Below are 19,451 nucleotides of genomic sequence, written 5' to 3'. Positions count from 1 at the left end.
ATAACCTGCCATTGTTGGTTGTGGATTTTGTAATAATGATTTATAACAGATACCAAGTTTGAACCTGGACAATAAGACAAACCCTTGTGTGGGATGGCCAATTAGACCATGCCACTTATGACCTAGGGAATTTCAATTTTCAACCTAGCCCCATTTATGTTGGAGAAAACTCTTCTTCGATCAGAGTCACCCATAAACTGAAATATAGATAAGCAAAGAGATATTGATGAAGTATTTGGTGTGGGGGCAAAGAAAAAGTTCGTGAAAAAAGGGTCTCACATTCCTCTTGGTCTTGGACGTGTAAATAAAAAGAAAGAAAGAAAAAGGCATTGGTCAGGTTGATCTAGTTTCCAGGGGGGATGAACTTGCAAAAAACAAGGTCTGGCTACACTCATGTGTATCCCATCAACTTACCCAAGTGGGACCAACTTTTCATACAAATCCCACAACTCAATACACATTATAAAGGAATGCTTATAACCACCAACATGTTCACTTCATAACCATGAACTATCTCATTTCCACCGTCCTATAAGTTAACCCAACACCAACACAACACACCAAATATCCATTACTCTTTCCTAATTATCACCTTCAATTAACCCAACTTTAGTTTGTTCTTCTAATACACCTTTCTTTCTTTCCACTTTTAACTTTTACTTTGTAGACATATCTGTGCTTAAAAATGGCCATGAACTGCTTAGATGAGAGCACAAGTGGGTCAATAACATCTTCAAGTTTTACTGTGAAAAGGTCCATGGAGAACTCATGCCAAATGGGTAGTGGGAGTAGTGCTAAATCGAACTCAGAAATTGGTATCGAAGCCGATTCGAAAAAGTTACCATCTTCCAAATACAAGGGAGTAGTTCCTCAACCCAACGGCAGATGGGGAGCACAAATATACGACAAGCATCAACGCGTGTGGTTAGGAACTTTCGATGAGGAAGAAGAAGCTGCTAAGGCCTATGACATTGCAGCACTAAGGTTTCGTGGCCACAATGCCATCACAAATCTCCAGCACCCTTTGGAGCCTAACAAATATGCCAATGAATTGTGCTTCTTGAATTCTCATTCAAAGGATGAAATTGTGGACATGCTCCGGAAACACTCTTACACATATGAGCTTGAGCAAAGTGATTACAATATTTGTGCATGTCATGGCACTAGAAAAAGACATAGAGATAACTGGCTCATGGACACACCTGTGTCCGAGTCTGAGCTATTTGATGTAGCAAGGGAGTGCCTTTTTGAGAAGGTGGTGACACCAAGTGATGTAGGGAAACTTAACCGCTTGGTTATCCCTAAACAGCAAGCCGAGAAGTATTTTCCATTGCCTACTGAAGGTGCTGCAAAGGGTGTGCTTTTGAATTTTGAAGATAGTATTGGGAAGGTGTGGAGGTTTAGATATTGCTATTGGAGTAGTAGTCAGAGCTATGTTTTAACAAAAGGGTGGAGCAAATTTGTGAAGGAGAAGAACCTGAAAGCTGGGGATAGAGTTAGCTTTCAGAGATCAATGGGGCCTGATAAGAAGTTCTTCATAGGATGGAGGCCGCTAAACGGATCAAGCTTTGTGGAAGTGCTTGATAAGGTAAAGTCATCAGCATCTATTCAAGCTGTTAAGGTGGTTAGGTTATTTGGTGTCAACATTTTAGAGACACCTACAAGTAGTTTTGTAACTAATAATATATAAAGAAAAAATATATATGTATTTCACCTCTACAAACTCTACAAGTTCTGTTGAAGTTAGAATGTAAAAGATCATAAGGGGTTATTTTCTCTTTTCTCCCTTTTTTTTTTTCAAACAAAACAGATATATAACAATAATAAAAAATAAAGTTTCGGTCCCAATATTTTGAGACCAACTATAAATTCTTAATGAATTAATCAAGATCAGTTGCATGTAATCTTTTATATCATTCTGATCTCTCTTTTTTTGAATAATTTGATAAATATAACAGAGGATAGAGGATTCAAACTTGAGAGAAGTCAACTTAGCTATAAAACTCTTGACGTCATTCTACTCTAGCAATTTGTAGGTGTACTCTTTAGTAACTCTCTAATTAACATGTCTAATTTCACTGTCGCTAAAAATATCCGGCATGTCTCATTCCTATGATTCCATAAAAGCAAACTAGTTGTATAGAATAGATTTCCAAGTCTGGTTTACTCAAATGGTCTAACATATAAACAATACCATCGAAGAATAAGGGAAGGTTGGGGAACTTTAAATAGGCTTCACACAAGCAAATCCTATGCCAAGTTTCACTAGCCACAAGCGAAGATTAAAGAGCACGGATCACATCTCCCTGCTCCTCACAATTACCACATATCACACCAAAGATCTCCTTGCGTCTGAACAAATTTATTTTTTTGGGTAGTAGGTCTGCATGTCCACACCTTCCAGAAGAACAACTTAATTTCGTTGGTTTCTCAAAGTTGCCTCCATAAGTGGCAGGTTTGTGAGTTGTCAGAGGATTGCCCAACAATGCTACTATAATATTCGGCTTGGGGCACTCTTAACAAATTATTGCCCTGCCAAATTAGGATGTCATCAGTATCTCCATTGTTCAAAGGAAACCCTTTGATGACAACTACTTAATGAAAGGGGAGAAGGTATTGATCAATAAGAGATACTTTCCAAAAGCGAGTATCAGGAACAATCAAGGTCTTGACATGCAGCTTGACTTCATTGGGTGAGACTTGTTAATTGTCCACTATTGACACATCATCAATTAAGAATTTACTTGATCACAAATATTTGATCATGATTAATCAAACGGCTGTAAATTTATCAAGAAATTGACACATGTTGCAAATCACCTGAAATCATATGGTGATGTCAAATTAAAAAAAGTCATGTAGCAGCATTAGATCAAGAGACTCACATGGAAAGCTTTTATTAAATAAAAAGGTCAAATCAAATTCAAATTTAAATTTAAATTCAAAATTTATAATGTAATCTCAAAAAATGCTAAGAAAAAATTCTAAATGAAAGACTATCGAGTTGCTTATAAATAAGACTTTTCATATGTGTAAAGGACATATACTTAGAGGGAGCAAAAATCATACAAACACTACCAAAATGGAGAGTCATCTCTAAGTCTAAAAAAAAATGTTATCTTGCTCATTCAAAACCAAAGTTCATTTCTACTTCTTCAAATCAAAGTAAGAATTTTTTTTTTCAAATTCCTTTGATCTGGTTTGAGATTAAGCCAACGGCACTCACTACGAATCAAATATGTTCAACTACTCTTTTAACTTAAAGACATCAAGGCACAATTAAAGATTAAACTTCATAGTCCTTTGGATTTATAAACTTCTTAGAGATCAAATTAAAAGATTTTATTGTATTATTTCATTACAAAGAGTCATACAAAAAATTGTACCCACTTTCATACAAATCATTATAAATTAATCATTTCTTACATTGTTTTGTGACCATGTGATTTATCATTACAAAAGTTGTGTTTATAGCCGTAAAAGAACATTAAAAAATAAAAGAAATAAATGGTTGTAAAATATTTTTTTTAATATATGGATAGTTATTAAACTTAACCCGGATATTGACTCGGTCTGTGAGCTGAGTCGTTGGATCACTAGTTCAACCAATTGGTCACAAGTCGAATTGCAGGATCAAATAAATTTTATATATATATATATATATATATATATATATATATATATATATATCATAACATAAATATGTAATTTTAGGGACAGAACTACTCATTGGCTTTGGGAGGAAATGCGCCCCCCCCCCCCCCCCCCCGGGCCCAAATATTTTTAGAAAATATTAGTATATATGCAGTGCTAATTTTAGCAATTTTTGTTCTATAAAATTATAGTTTAAGCCCTTAACAAAATCATTGATTGCTTTAAGAGTAGTGTTATAGCCACACACTTTTCTATCAAAATTTTCCAAATTATTGAAGTAGCAAATTCATACTAGTTCACATCTAAGCCCACCATTGATATCACTTTTTTACTTATTAATAACTACTCACTACATCAGTTGTCTATAAAAAAAAGTTTGTAACTCTAGCTTTTTCCTTATTTTAAAGTCCATAAAAAAAATGTATAGCTCTAAAATCTAAAACAAAATATACAAACCCCAAAAAATTAGCCCAACAAAAAAAATTACAAATTGAATTTTCTCATTATCCAATAGTAGATGCATGCGCGCGCGCACACACACACACACACACACAAATACACACACACACACACACAAATCCTCAGCAACTAAGCAATAGCAAATCCGCCACACACAACTAGTACAGTGGACAGTAGAGCCGCCCCCTAACTCCCGTCCTAGCTCTATCCCTATGTAAATTTTAAAAAATAGGTGTATACCTAAATTAAACTGGTCATTATAATCCAAAATCAATGTTTCAAAATAATAAAGTAGTTTTTGTTAGGTTCTAAAATTTTAGGATCTAAATGTATTAGAACTTCAATGTGTAATGTTGGCAAACCATGATCAAAACTTAGAGTCTAGATTTAGGCTACTCAAAGTGTGTTTATATGTAAAGTTGGAATCGAGTGTACTGCAGGATTTATTGGACTAAATCTGGAAGGCTCGATCGATCAAAAATTAGACTCGATCAATCAAACCTTGTGCAGATTGTTTTTTTTGCAGAATTTTCAACTCAGCCCAAGCCTGTTTGACGTGTAAGGTTTTATGTTTTATGTCTCATATAAAAAGAAAAACCCTGGATACGTTTTAGAGGTTATTGATATGCTATGTGTATGAATCTTCTATAAGATCTAGAGGTATTTACCTTCATACACACTTAGGGTTATCAAGATCAGGATTGATGTCAAGAACTTGATGATCTCTTCAGTTGCTGTTTCAAGAGCTTAAAGAAAAACACAAATGGATTTACTTGTGGCTGCTGTGGATCTAAGAAAGAAGTAATTCGTGGACTCGGACCTGTCACGTGGTTGTGGTAGTAAGTTTTCTACTCGAGGTAGCATTAGAATGTTAGTGGTGCAAGTCCTTTTGTAAAACTTCAATTCTTTCATAGTGGATTTGTTTTACCTTGAAAATAGCTAGATTAAATTCTCCCCAGATTTTTTATCGATTTAGTTTTCCTGGGTTATCACATCGTATGTTATTTACTTTTTTGCTCTGCTTTATATGATATGATTTGATTGTATTAACCTAGATCTGAATAATTTAACTAAGTAATCACTTGGCTAAATAACCGCTTGGCTAAATAACTAGATTAAACAACTTTTATTTTAAAAGGTCTAAAAACGTACAGTTTTTTTTTATTGAATGTGAGTATTAGAGACAGGCAAACAAAAAAAGAAGTGCATTTTTTTAAAATTTTTAGGTTTTCTTCTTTTTAAATTATTGTGTTATTACACATTTTACAAATTTCACAATCCCAGTCAAATGATAAAACTCATTCAGGTTACACGAGTTGTCACAAACTCGTCGAGTTTGACTGAATTTGATAGGTCTAATGCAAAAATTATTCATTTAAACACCTAAACTGATCTAGGTGCCAAGTTACCAAGTTTCCGATCTAGGTTTAATAACTATGAATGTATGACATTATTGTGATTTTTTCTATGTTTGTTGTAGTTTTGATTGCCAATAAAATATTATAAAGTAGAGAGATCAAAATAAAAATAACCCTAAAATAGAGAGACCAAAAAGTTTTTGCCTAAAAGAAATATTATGAAGCAAATTATATCTTATAAATAAATAAAAAGTACCCATCAAAGAAAATAGTTTTGGGGAAAAAGCCAAAAAAAATAAAATAAAAGAAAAAGAAAGAATTTAGAAAAGAAAAGCTGTCACGAGTTGCACGTTTTTTTTAAAAAATTTTTGATTGCAACAGTAGAGCTTGAAGAGATTCAAATAGGAGCAAGGAGAACTGTGGCTTCTCCCCCAATATCCACAGCCCATTTACAGCCTTTAGACCAAAATCTAAGGACCATGGCCATTTCGGAACAATATGACCCAAAATTCGAAAAAAAACTTAAATGTTTCGGAAGTAATTCCTCCACTCATATGAGAAGTGGGTCTCACACATATGTCCTATCATGAGGCTCACCTCTCATGTGTAGAGCTCACCCCTCATATAAGAAGAGGGAGCATTACTCCTTAAACATATAAGAATTACCCCCGAAATTCTAGAATCTTCAGGTGAAAGAGTTTTTTTTTTTTTTTTTTTAAGAGAAAACGTGAGTGCACTTAAAGCGTCCTAATTGCGCGTAGGGAACTCGGAGGACCCCAGAGAAAAGTTGATTGAATAGTCTTTGTCACAAAGGACGTAGCATAGCAATTTAGCATAGTGGCATAGCGTAGCATCGTCTATCTAGACTATAGCATCTGATGATTCTGATCACAGACTTTCGAGTTTCGACCATCCATGCATCACAGACACAGAACTTGGTTCTGTCACATGGGCACTCACTCGCCTCTCCCATGTTATCAATTTGGGCACCATCTTTCGTAATTTTACACAATACGACAAAAAAATGAAAATAATTAGTTAATTTAATTAGTAAAATTTTTAATGGTTACCACTGATTTCCTTTAGCGCAGTGATCACTCTACAAGTATAAATGCTTGTGAGGTGTATGGGACAAGGGTCAGGGTTTAAATCTCTAAGAAAGAATTTCACACACATATACACTGCTAGAGTCGAAATTCTATCTTGTATATTAAAAAAAAAAATTGGTTAAATAGGAAATCTAAGATTCAATTTCTATTTATACAAAAAACTGATCAATGTCTTAGTTTGATATTAAAAAATACAATCATTAAAATCGAACATAATAAGTTAAAACTCTATAATAATAATTATAAGAGCATAGCATCAACCATTCTTTTAAAAAAATTATTTTCACTAATTGAAAAGTTATTTTATCTATTTTAACATGCGATTTTATAATTCACCTATATATTCTATTCTTTCATACAACATATTAAAATAATATATATAACATATTAAAATAAATTTTAAAAAAAAAACTTGTACAATATATACAAAAAAGAAAAAATAAATAAACCCAAAACTCACATCCTTACATAGCCCACCACCACCACTACTACCCACAGCCCACCCCTCTAGATCGAAATCTCCACCACCACCACTATTACAAACCCACCACCACCCAAAATCAACCGACCACCACCAATCACCGAACCCAAAATCAACCCAACCACCACCCGTCACTATAACCACAACCACCAAAATCAGCTCGCAACCATTGCAACCCACCACAACCCTTTGAAATAACCCACAACCACACAAAAAATAAAAATAAAAAAACTCACAACAACAACCTAATAAAACCACCACCACAATATGTTGAGGAGAAAAAAATATACAGCAGCTTAGGGGCGAGATGACGGTTGTGGTTGAGGACATTGGTTAGATCGATGGTTTGGGGGTGAGTCAGCGATATGTGGTTGAGGAAGAGGGTGAGTCGCTAGCGTGGCTGTGAGAGAGAGAGAGAGTGAGTGAGAGATTAGAACAGTTTATAATAGAATAATAAGATTTTTTATAGCATTTTTTATTGTACAGTTCTAAGAACTGTACTATAAAATATCTGGCATTTGAAACACCTTATGAAGTCAGGTTTTTAGTGTTTAGTTTATCAAATGCTAAAAGTTTGGCATTTGACACATAATTTTCAATGCTTTATCCTATTGATTTTGATTTTGATTTTGATTTGATCCAAGAACAACAATGATCCCCCCACCAAACCCAATAATAGTGATCTATTTCTTTCTTAAGGGGCACCCCAATATCATATCACATCCAAAAAATGAATGATGTAAAGTTTGCTAAAAGTCAAATTTAATAGGTCTAACAATAAATAAAGATGTCACTCATTATGTATACCTTTAATTTTCCCTAAATAAAATGCAGAAATGGATTTCACAGCACAGAAGAGCTCAGGGACGGAACTACTCAAGGGCATAAAGGGGCCATGCCCCCCCCCCCCCCCTCCCAAGAAATCCAACAAATAGATAATAAGAAAAATCTATAAAAAAAAAAATGCACATATCTAGATAATAAAAAAATCTTTTGACAAATCCTAAATCCGATCTAAGCAAAAACAATAACAACAAATCAATTACAAATCCTAGCAAAAAAAATCACAAAAATCCAATAACCTTTACCCAATTTCTCCCTCTCACTTAAGAGCTTTATGCCCCTCTCAAATGACTCCACTCTCATAGCCATAGAGATAACTCCTATGCCACATATTGATCGCTTCATCCACACATTAGTTAGACCTTGAAAATATTAAGACGTGTCAATTGACTTGCAAAATTCTTTATTATTAAATTATTTTTTTTCAAAAGAGAAAATACAAATAATAATTAATAAATTAATGCTAATATGCAACTTTGTCAACCTCTAGTATTGATATTTCAATTTTTTAAAATCTTTGAACAAAGAACTTCGCCCCCCTAAGTTTGAATCCTGGTTTCGTCACTGAAAAAGCTGCATAGTTTAGGACCTCAGGCTCTCCTCTCCTCTATCGATACCTTCCCTCGTTGTACATTGATTTCTTAGTGTAATCACAAATCAAATCAGGAAACTTACAAAAGACCAAAAACATTAACACCCCAACGACCCAACATTGCTAAGTAAACCCTAAAATTAAGATCATAAATTGAAAGAAAACAAGCATATAATATGAGGGAATTCAATAAATAAACAACTGTTACACTATACTCTTAACCAAAAAAGTGGTACAAAATGAAAATAGTGAAATACAATGACAATAACCAAAACTATATTTGAAAAGAAAAAAAAAAAAAAGTAGCAAGTAACCAACATTAGCCAGCATGTTCTATAGGGCAGTGAACCCATGACTACTAGCATGGACCAACCCAATCTGATCCACAAGCTTAGCCAACTTGACATGCTTGCTACACCATGACTCAACCAACTTGGCCTCTTTGGTCTCAGCGTCTTTATGCAAAGCGTTAAGCTCTTCTTTGTACTCACTCTCAATCCGACCCAAAAAAGCCAATTCTTCCTCTCTCAAACACCGAATCTTTGCCTCAATCTCCTCCATTTTCTCTCTCCTCTTCCTAGCTTTCTCTGACTCCAGCTGTTGCTCCAACCTGCTTAGCCGCCACGACGCCTCTTTCCTGTGCTGCACCCAGCTCTGCCTCCCTTCCTCAACCTCCTTCACGTACTGGACCAAGGCACCCATTTGCTGACCCAGACACACCCGGGTCGGATTTATGTCCGGATCCAAACCCGGGTCAGATGGAGAGAGCGATAAACTTACGGATGGAGACGGCGTCGTGGACGATGTGGCAGAAGACGACGTCGTACTCACATTCATATTCATGTTCATGTTCATGTTCATGTTCATGTTCATCCACAACGGAATCACCGACAAGGACGAAGACGACGTTGTAGTAGTAGTAGCAGTAGTAGTCGTCGTGGGAGTATTCGACCCGAGAGACAAAACCGGGTCCGGGTCGGATAGAGAAATACCCGGAAGCAACGGAGCCATGTGTTTAGGCTGTGGTAGCACGTACTTTTCAGCAAAGGTGTCCAGGATATGATCGTACGGACCCTGACCGACCTTCTCGGAAGACGAAGTGGACCCCACAACCACGGTCGGGATGGTGTCCGTGCAATCAGAATGCGAATACTCGGAACACTTGTGGGGGTGGTTAGCGTTGAGCTTGTTGTGGCGGAGGTTTTGCTTTTGCTGTTGTTTGAGCTGTTTTTCTTTGAAGACCTCCCACCACTTGCCGAGGCGCTTGGCGGTGCGGCCGGGGACCTCCGCGGCGATCTTCTTCCACTTGTTGCCGTACTTGGCTTGGAGAGAAATGACGAGGGACTGTTCTTCAGGGGTGAGAGAGCCTTTCTTGAGGCCTGGTTTCAGGTAGTTTTTCCAGCGTTCGAGACAGGATTTAGGGTCACGGTGGAGAGGTTGGGGCATGCGTTGGGAAATCAGGTTCCATTCTTTTGGCCCATATTGCTTCACGTAAGCTCGGAGGAGTGCGTCTTCCTCTGGCTGCCAACGCTGACGCTCCTTCATTTCAACACCATTTTTTCTTGGCTTTGTTTTTTAGATGGGTCTGGATCACTAATGATCCATATTGATATTGGGGGGCACTTTCTATGGTGCTACCTACACCGACTCCTTGTCTGTAATCTGTATGAGTTAGAGAGAGAGAGAGAGAGAGAGTGTGTGTGTGTGTGTGTGGAATTTAAGAATGGAATTTGGGAGGTGATGGGTAAACTTTAAAGGGTTGAAAAGGCTAGGATGGGAGTTACCTTATCTAGCCACTCATGAGGTCTCTTTATTTCTACGTACAGATACCGCTGGCATTTTTATTTTCTTTTTCTTTTCTTTTCTTTTTTGGATTTGGGGAGGAGATTCCTTCCCATCACTCCAAAATTCTGTACTTTAAATAGTAACTTTTTTTTTTTTTCCAACTAATTAGTAACTCTTGTGATTTGATATTCAAGCAGGTAAACTAATTTTTGTAATTTGAAATTTGTCATTTGTCATTTTATACATTTGAGGATAATTTAATTAGAGTTTCACAACTCACTTTTATTAAAAATATAATTAAATATATAATTTTACTTTATTTTTATATTTCTCTCTCTAAAAATACAAAAAAAAAAAACTTTTAAAATACAAGATAAAATAAGATTAAAGAGAATCCAACAAAACACTTACATCATAAGATTTCAAAGTATAGGTAAACAACTTAGGGTCCGTTTAGTAACGTTGTTTAGATTTTTTGGAAATGCGTATAGGTAAATAAGTGTGAAAAAATACGTGTAATGTTGTTTAAAAAATGAAAAATATTGCTTAAGATGCTATACTAAATGGTCTCTTAAATTTCAGTCAAATCACAAGGAATAAGTTATACTTTACCCTACTTTTTATAAGTACTTTTAAAAATTTATAATTTTTACAAGGATTTTTACAAAATGAGTACAATAATTTGTTTTTTTATTAATTATCACGCGATATGTTAGAAAATATTCTTATATTATGCTTGAAAAAAAAAATTTGACAAAATTTTTTCAACCATTTGATCTTAGTATTAGGATTTGATCCATTTGAAATAAATATATTTAGTGTTTTAAATTAAATTACAAGTTTAGAAGTATATACAAGATTACCTCATTTAAGATTTTAGATGACTTAACATTTTATATATTATCACATCCACAAAATAAAATCTTGAAATAAAATCTTGAAATGGAGAAGATTTTGTATCAAAATATTAAATTGTTTACAAATCTATATATCTATATATATAATAATAGGTGAAGCGGAGAGAAACTCAAATTAAAATTCCAATTTTGTACAATGTGTCATATATTATTTATTCTTAAAAAGTTTTATTTCTTAATGTAGAACCATATCATAAATATTCATCCAAGTAAGTTATTAAGTACAAAAACCAAAGAGTTTAGAATAAATGAATCATAAAAAAAAAGTGTTTCACAATAAATAAATTAAAGGGTAAACTACATATTTGGTCTCTATCCTTTACAGCAGATTTCAATTTAGTCCCTAATCTTTCATTTCTGTCAAATTGGTCATTAACCTTTCAATGTCATGTCAATCTAGTCCCTGCCGTTATCTATTGGATGGAAAAGTCTGACATGTCAAACGGTCTAAATAAAAAATAAATAAATAAATTGCCGCATCATTTGCCACCTAGGCTAATATGTCAACAATTTTAATTTAATTTTATAAAATGTCAGCATAATTTTAAATTAGAAAAAAAGCAAAACAACAGATAATTGAATCCTAACTCACGTCTACCAAGGCTTCAACAAAAAAAAAAAAAAAAAAAAAACTCACGTCTATCCAAAAAAAAATCCCTTTCCTCAAAAAATAACAAAAATCCATAAGTCGTTTCTTTAAGGTCCCAGCAGTTATGATTGCACTATCTTCTCTAACGATGAGATAGGACCCTGCAAAATTACTTTGCTACAGTGACGAAGAGAGGATCCCAAACCCCAGATTCATCAAGGGGTAACCTAGAAACTACTGGTTCTCCAATAACCCTCTGCCCAGCAATTTAAAGACAAGTTCTTTATCTTATCTTCCTTAAACAATAAATCATATAGAAAAAAGAAATATGGAGATTAGCATACATTAGTTCTAGAACTAAAGGCCAACAACTTGAAGATGGACACTTAAACCAAATCAATCAGCTAGGATAGGGGAAAATAAAAGTCTTGGGATCTTAATCACCCGCATACATATATATTGGGTGTTTGAGTGCGTGTATATATCAGTGTCCGCTAACGTGGCAGGACATGTGTCCATTAACGTGGCAATAAATTAATTTTTTATTTAAGCCGTTTGACATGTCAGATTTTTCCATCCATGAGATAACGGCAGAGACTAGGTTGACACGACACTAAAAGGTTAGAGACCAAATTGACACAATAGAAAGGTTAGGGACCAAATTGAAATATAGTGTAAAGAATAAAGACCATTTATGTAGTTTGCCCTAAATTAAAAAATGGACAATTTACATTTTATACCTAATAATATCCTTACAAATTTTTTTTAAAAGTTAGCAAAATATAAAAATGACTATCAATAGTACTTAAATTATATTGTACATTTTATTTTAAGTATATCCATGCATATGCATGAAGTTACAAGCTAATTCCTTATAATTGGCAAGTCTGTTGAAAGGTTGTCTCTCCTCTCAACCCACGTTATTACAGTAATATTTCTTCCTTACCACACACTGTTTTGGATACATGGATGATAGATTTGGCTTCCTTGTTTAATGGAAATTTTGTCTTCGCCAAAAAATAACAATAATAATAAGTCAGTTGATAGTACTATCAATTTTAACTCACGAGTCACAAGTTAGCAAAATGGCGTCATTAAAGAACCATTAGAAAATTACAGTTTACACTCAATACAATTACAAAATTATGCACTTATCTTTGTCTTTGAGGTTAAAATATATATTTTTTAAAATCTCATCATTCGACACATATGTAAATTCAAAAGAATCAAAACTATCATCAATTTTTTTTTTTAACGGAAGATACAGCAACAAAAATCTAAGAACTGGAAGAGATAAGCCGAATATTAGAATCAAAAGATCTGTCTCTTACAATACACCCCTCATAACATTCAGGGGAACTAAAAAGAACTTAATGTCTAGCAGAAGAGACCGCTCCAAACAGGCCAAGGCGTTAGCACTTTGGTTTGCTTCCTTGTAGGGTTATCATTGATTTTCTTTTAAATTGGAAAAACCTTTTATATTTGGTTATATACTAATTCCATATCAATAACTCTCTCAATGATAATATCATATTTGTTGACACAATTCAAGATTACGCTCCAACAAACTAATATTAATTTCAATAGTTTCAATTTTTTTTAAATTTGAATGAGCATTTTCAAAAATAGTTATTGTGGGGTGCAGGAATTCCACCAAGGTAATTACGACATGTGTCATACCTATAGCCGAGAAGGTTTATTACCCTGCTGAGGAGGACACGCTTTCGGACTGTAAGGTCACGTCAATAACACGTTATCAAAGAAGGTCGTACTGTAAAGAAAGAGTTTTGGGGAAGGAGCTAGCACTGACATGACTGAAGGGTTGGTGGCTGTCATCACATTTAATGCATCCCACTAAATCTCCTGAGTGCATTTATGTGTAGAAGACTCCTAAACAGTGTTGTCTTGGTTGCCGCAACTCACAAAGGGTTTGAGAAGGCGTCAGATGGGACAGACACTCAAGTAGTGGCCTGGATAATCAACACATGGAGGAGCTGAGATCATTTAAGGGGAGATATATAATGTAAGGGATCCTCCAGAGGAGAAGGGAGGAGAGAGGGAGAAGAAAACACTGTAGAAGTAACAACTAGACTTATAATCAACTTCAATAAGGAAATATATTGAAGATTCAGTCTCCTCGGATTGTGCCAAGGATGATTTACCTTGAGCATAACTATTTTATTCTTGTTTTCTTTTTATCTGGGCTAACTACTATTGTTGTCTGATTTATTAGAGCCTAGTTTCTTATGGATTTACATGTAAAGAGACTTGACACGGAACTAGAGATAGAAATGACACCTGGCATAACATGTAAGCACATATAAAACCTAAAAACACTTGGAATCAAATTAGAATACAATTATGATGGTACTCGATGAAAAATTGAAATGCTATTAGAATATAATTTTGATGCTTGAGTGAGCTTTCAATTTATTATATTATGTAAGATGAATGCTTGACCTATGGGAGAATTGTTTAATTGAATTGGCCGGATCAAATATTTCCTATAATCACGTTAATTAGATAAAAATATAGTTGAAATGTTAGAGTTTTTTGGAGTTTGATTGTAAATCCTAAACTAGAGGGTTCAAGCTTTGAATGCATAAGTATATACCTAGCTAAGTTCATGCTTTGAATGCTTAAGTATATACCTAAGTTCATGCTTTCTTCTTCGGTCTATCTCCCTTACAAAGCAGACGTCCAGCCCCTTTTCCATTCTCTTCACCCAATCACTTCTATCCATCATCAATGGCCACCTCACACTCTAGCCACCGGTTCCCGGCCGCACAACATAAAAAAATTGAAGATATACATTTTCTAAATTCTAGTCTCCTCAAGTTTCAAGGTAAAAATTGAAAAATTCTCTTCATCCCTTGAACACAATTATTATAATTTTATCAGTACTTGATGTTTGTTGTAAATAATTAAGGAGTGTATCGTAATTGTGAGAGGATTTGGGGTTGGGAATAATTGGTTATCTAGGATTTGATATAAAAAAATGTCCAATTTATTTGGAGATTTTAATGGGACATATAGCTGGAAAATTGATTCGGAAGTTATATCATTAAGTATTGAGAATTAAAGGTTGGTTTAGAGAGTAACTCTTTTATATATATATAAAACATAGAAATTCTACTCTAATCTAATCTAATCTAAGTGTATATGTGTGTGAAGCTCATTCTTAGAGACTTGAACCTCGACCTTACCCCCACACCCTACAAGGCCACAAGCATTTATACTTGTGAAGTAACCACTGTATCAAAGGTGCGCATTTAGGGAGTAATTCTTAGGTACTCTCAAAACACGAAGAATTTTGCTCCCTTCTTTCACATTTATGGTGTGATCTACTCATTAAATTCACGACGAGATCCACCATGAATGCAAGAGAATGGAGCACTATTTCTCCTTGCTCTGAAAGTACTTAAGAATTTTCTTGGTTTAGGAGTTCAACTATTGTGTTATACCATTTCAATTATATATAAATCTAAAGTTATTTTCCTTATTATGCTCATTATGGTAGACTGGGTGTACATACTTGCGAGTTTTCCATAACTCAAGTTTGGTGGTGTACAAGGGCGGAACTAGAATTTTAAAATGAGGGAACCAAAGTAATAACAAATATAAAATTTATCCAATTTAAAAGTGCTACATGAAAATTATGTGAAAATTTTGAGGGGGGGGGGGGGCATCCATATATATTTTGGAACATTTTAAGACAATAATACAATAATATAATTGAAGTTATGAGATAAATTCTATGAGATAATTATGATTTTTTATTTTTGAATTTAACTTCTTGTAAAAAAGAGATAAAGTTCAAAACAGAAGTTAAAAATTTATTGAAGAACACTATCACCTATAAGTGGCTGAAAAAATACTTTTAAATTCATAGTTATCTTCAAACAAATTAAAAATTAAGAAAAACTTAAAATTGAGAGCCAAAATGGTGCACGACCCAAGTGTCAATCAGCACTTGGTCACAGAAGCTAATAACAGCCTAATGATATACTAATATAAAAGTGATTAACCACCACAATAAATAAAATAAAATAAAATAAAAAGCTAATAACAAGTTATGAAAAAAAATGGTATGATTAGCATAAGCCAACAATTTTTAGATGCAAATTTACTATAAATCAATCTTGATATGAGAAGTACCTCTCACAAGCATGTGTAGTGCTGGCTCAATGGTATAAGCCATTGATGTGGTCGCTTAAGGCCCCAAGTAAAAAAATGCACCTAAATGTTAACCAATAGTATTAATTAAGCCGAAATATTAACCAATAAATAAAATAATATTTTCTTATCAAATGAAAAACAAATAAAAAAGATAAAGAAATGTTACGTTCATAACATTTTTTACAACATTTTTACAAAAAAAATTCTAAATAGCAAATTGTTAAAGGTTGTTTATTGACAACAAAAAAATAATTTTAGTGGCAGGTTCAAATAGAAAACAAGAAGCAACTTAACACCTAAGATTTGTTATAAAAAATATTATAAATGTAGCACTTCTAAAAGAAAAAAGAAAAGAAAGAAAGCAATCCACAAAAAAAATTCACAACATTTTTCACAATAATCAAGTTAGAAAACTTTTACTAGTTTTCAACTAGATTCACCACAAACATTACTCTTTTACTCACTACTATCAATCTGCCACATCAACAAATGTAGAAAGTTTTGTCAAATTCTTTTATGTTTATAAACTTTATAAAAAAAAAATCTACATGATTCATGTTAATATATAGTAATTTTACATATGAAACAAGATAATTAATTTTCACCTTAAGCCCCCAAATGCATCAAGCCACCCCTGAGCATGTAGATTCCATACTTGTACCCACATACTTGTAACTTGTAAGAGGCATGTTTTATAGGACAGGCGTATAATTAACATGCTTGTAAGAGGCATGCTTTATAGGACGGGCGTATAAAATAATTTTTCCTATCTTAGGTTAAGACCTCAATTTAGAAAGAAAAACTCAAAAACACTCTGACATTAAATTCCCCACTAGTTCCCCATTTTCATAAAATGCTAAACATTCCCCAAACTGCAGTTTTATTTATTTTGTCTTTTTGGTCTTGGTAACTGGAAGAAAGAAAAATAGGTCTTTTGAAAAGTAATAGAAATAATTTTAAAAAATGAATAAAAAATTATATTTAAATAAAATATGGCTTAAAATAAGGAATCATTTTAGTGTTATGAAAAATAATATTTATATAAAATATGGCTTAAAACAAGGAATCATTTTAGTGTTATGAAAAGTGATTAACTAAAAAAAAAAGTAGATTCTAATTCTAAAATAGAAAGAAAATTTTAAGGATATAAAGTGAATACTCTAATAAGTCCCTAACAATACTTAATTAATCATAGTAGACCTTGTTAGGTCAATAACGCACCGGTGTGGAAAAAAAAACTTTAGATTTATTAAAGAAAATAAATTTTCTGAAACTATTTCTAATTTTACTAAAACTTACAAGAATATATAATAATGAAAATAATTAATTCAAATTCAACAATTTAATAAAATAAAATTTTAATTTATTATTTTTACAATTGATGGCATTTCCATAAAATTTACAATAGCTCATCACTAAAATAGAATCTCGTACTACTATTACGTTAATAAAGATAAAGGGTTTCTCGTACAACTATTAGGTTAAATCTTGTGGTAGTTTCTCAGGAATATTGGGTTTTTGCCCTTATTTTGTAAAAAATCTAGCATAATGTCTCTGTTTTGAAATTATTTAAGTCTGTGTCCTTGTTTTAGTACTCGATTTTAAAAAATTCAAGTTACAAGTAGAACTCGACATTAGCAATGTCGAATTTTATGCATATTTTGCCACTTAATTTTAAAAAATATTTTAAGTGAAACTCAAATTTAACAAAATCGAGTTTCAATTAAAAATTTACATATAACTCAATTTTAAGAATACCAAGTTTTATACGGAACTCGATTTTATTAAAATCGAATTTAAAAAAAAAAGATACAGACCTAAATAGTTTCAAAACGTGGACATATTTGTGTTATTTTTGTAAAATAAAGGCAAAAGTCCAATATTCCGTAGTTTCTCAAATAAAAACAAATTAAAAAAGAAAAAAGATTCAAGTCTTGTAGTAATTATTATGGAATTGAGCTGGGTGCCGGACGAATGGTGGTCCAGTGGTCCGCCTGAGAGACACGTGCTAGAGTGGAGAAATTTTGTTGGGAGGAGGGGAACTTCACACTTGGCAATCAAGCTTGAGATTGGGTTGGAATTGGTGGGGATGTGCTTGTTGTGGATGCATGAGTTTGGGGAAGGTGTGGAATGCGTTGTGCGGAATCGAAATTTATCTTTGAAAAAACTAAATTAATAGGCGACGATTAAATTATTTACCTACTATATATTATCTTTTCTCAACAAAAAAAAAATACTATATACTATCTTATATATATATGGTAGTTTGAAAAATCATTTGGAAGTTAGTCTAGTGATTCTTAAAGATTCATAAGATTTAAGTGATTTTGAGTTCAAAACTCCTATCAAAATCCTTAGATTTAAAGGTTTCTTCTTTGTAATTTTCTGATGTGTGTGAAACATAAGAAGATTACGCATACTTGAAAGAATAGTTAGGCTCTCAAGTAAGTTTAAACACTCACATTAGCCCCCCCTGCCCAAAAAAAAAAATTAATGTAAAAAAAACTATAAATATTTCCACATGCAAATGAAGTACTTTTTAAACTAATAGTTGTATAACTTAAAAGAGTCAATCAAACTATATATATTGTAAGAGCACAATTGTACTTGGACCCAAAAACAAGTGATGGGCTCAGGCCCAATAAGCCTTATACAATGAAATTTGTAGAGTATGTGTTTGAAACCTAGGATTGGGATGTTGGAAGTTGGTTAACAGGCTAAAGTGCCACAATCTATGCAAATGATAAGTAAATATGACTACTCGGACGTAAGCCGAGGACGAGTTGTATAGTACTTCTCTTTCTATGCCAAAGATTAAAATTCTTAATTCTTTTTTTCTTTTCTTTTTTTTTTAGCTCAAAAGCAGGTCCCCCTTCTTTTCTCTCTCGTCTTCTTATATACTTCTTCTTCTTCTCTTTTTTCATCCACGTGTCATACAAACCTTCTCCTTAGATACTTGTCTTATCCACCACCTTCTTGAAGTCTTCAAATAATAGCAGGAAGGCTGAATTCTACTGTTCAGATGTCATTTCCCATTAATGGGGCTAGGGAGGTAGATGCATGGCCTTTAATGTGATAGTAGCAGTTTTTTCCTTAAATATTTCTCACACATTTTTGCTTTTAAAGGGTGCTTAAATCACACTTTTACCCACCAGTTCTTCCAGAATTCTGCCTCCAATCCGTCTAGCAAGTCCCAAGGCCATTGCTGGGTCTGTCCGAGGATATACTCCTTTTCGGACAACTCCTCGGACCACTATAGTGCGGACTGACCTGTGGGCCTATGGACCCTGACCAAACAGACTTGTATTAACCAATCAGACCCAAAGCACAAACGTTTGTTCGAACATTTTTACCCCCACATATATATCGAAGTGTAAAATAAAAATCGACCTATCTTTGATCAAAAGCAAATGCAAATGAACGTTAAACCCCAAAGCATAGAGTAAAAGAAAAATGTGGATTTAGTTGACTTTTTGGTTGAGTCA

General features: G+C 33.5%; 2 protein-coding genes across 2 annotated transcripts; one reads left to right on the top strand and one right to left on the bottom strand.

Moving 5' to 3' along the window:
* Positions 1-518: 518 nt before the first annotated feature.
* On the top strand, positions 519-1,749 carry LOC142622408 (AP2/ERF and B3 domain-containing transcription factor RAV1-like). The gene has a single exon (XM_075795870.1). It carries the CDS (start codon positions 686-688, stop codon positions 1,688-1,690), a length of 1,005 nt encoding a protein of 334 aa, XP_075651985.1. The 5' UTR covers positions 519-685; the 3' UTR covers positions 1,691-1,749.
* A 6,913-nt stretch (positions 1,750-8,662) lies between these two features.
* Positions 8,663-10,247, bottom strand: LOC142644675 (protein rough sheath 2-like). Its single transcript, XM_075819249.1, has one exon. It carries the CDS (start codon positions 10,039-10,041, stop codon positions 8,830-8,832), a length of 1,212 nt encoding a protein of 403 aa, XP_075675364.1. The 5' UTR covers positions 10,042-10,247; the 3' UTR covers positions 8,663-8,829.
* Between the last annotated feature and the right edge of the window lie 9,204 nt (positions 10,248-19,451).

This window comes from Castanea sativa, chromosome 1 (assembly GCF_040712315.1).
Source record: "Castanea sativa cultivar Marrone di Chiusa Pesio chromosome 1, ASM4071231v1".
In the NCBI taxonomy this organism is placed as follows: domain Eukaryota; kingdom Viridiplantae; phylum Streptophyta; class Magnoliopsida; order Fagales; family Fagaceae; genus Castanea; species Castanea sativa.
This window is presented reverse-complemented; position numbering and strand designations above follow the sequence as displayed.

Excerpts from the sequence above, each read along its gene's own strand:
- LOC142622408 (XM_075795870.1), top strand. The coding sequence starts at position 686 with ATGGCCATGAACTGCTTAGATGAGAGCACAAGTGGGTCAATAACATCT.
- LOC142644675 (XM_075819249.1), bottom strand. The coding sequence starts at position 10,041 with ATGAAGGAGCGTCAGCGTTGGCAGCCAGAGGAAGACGCACTCCTCCGA.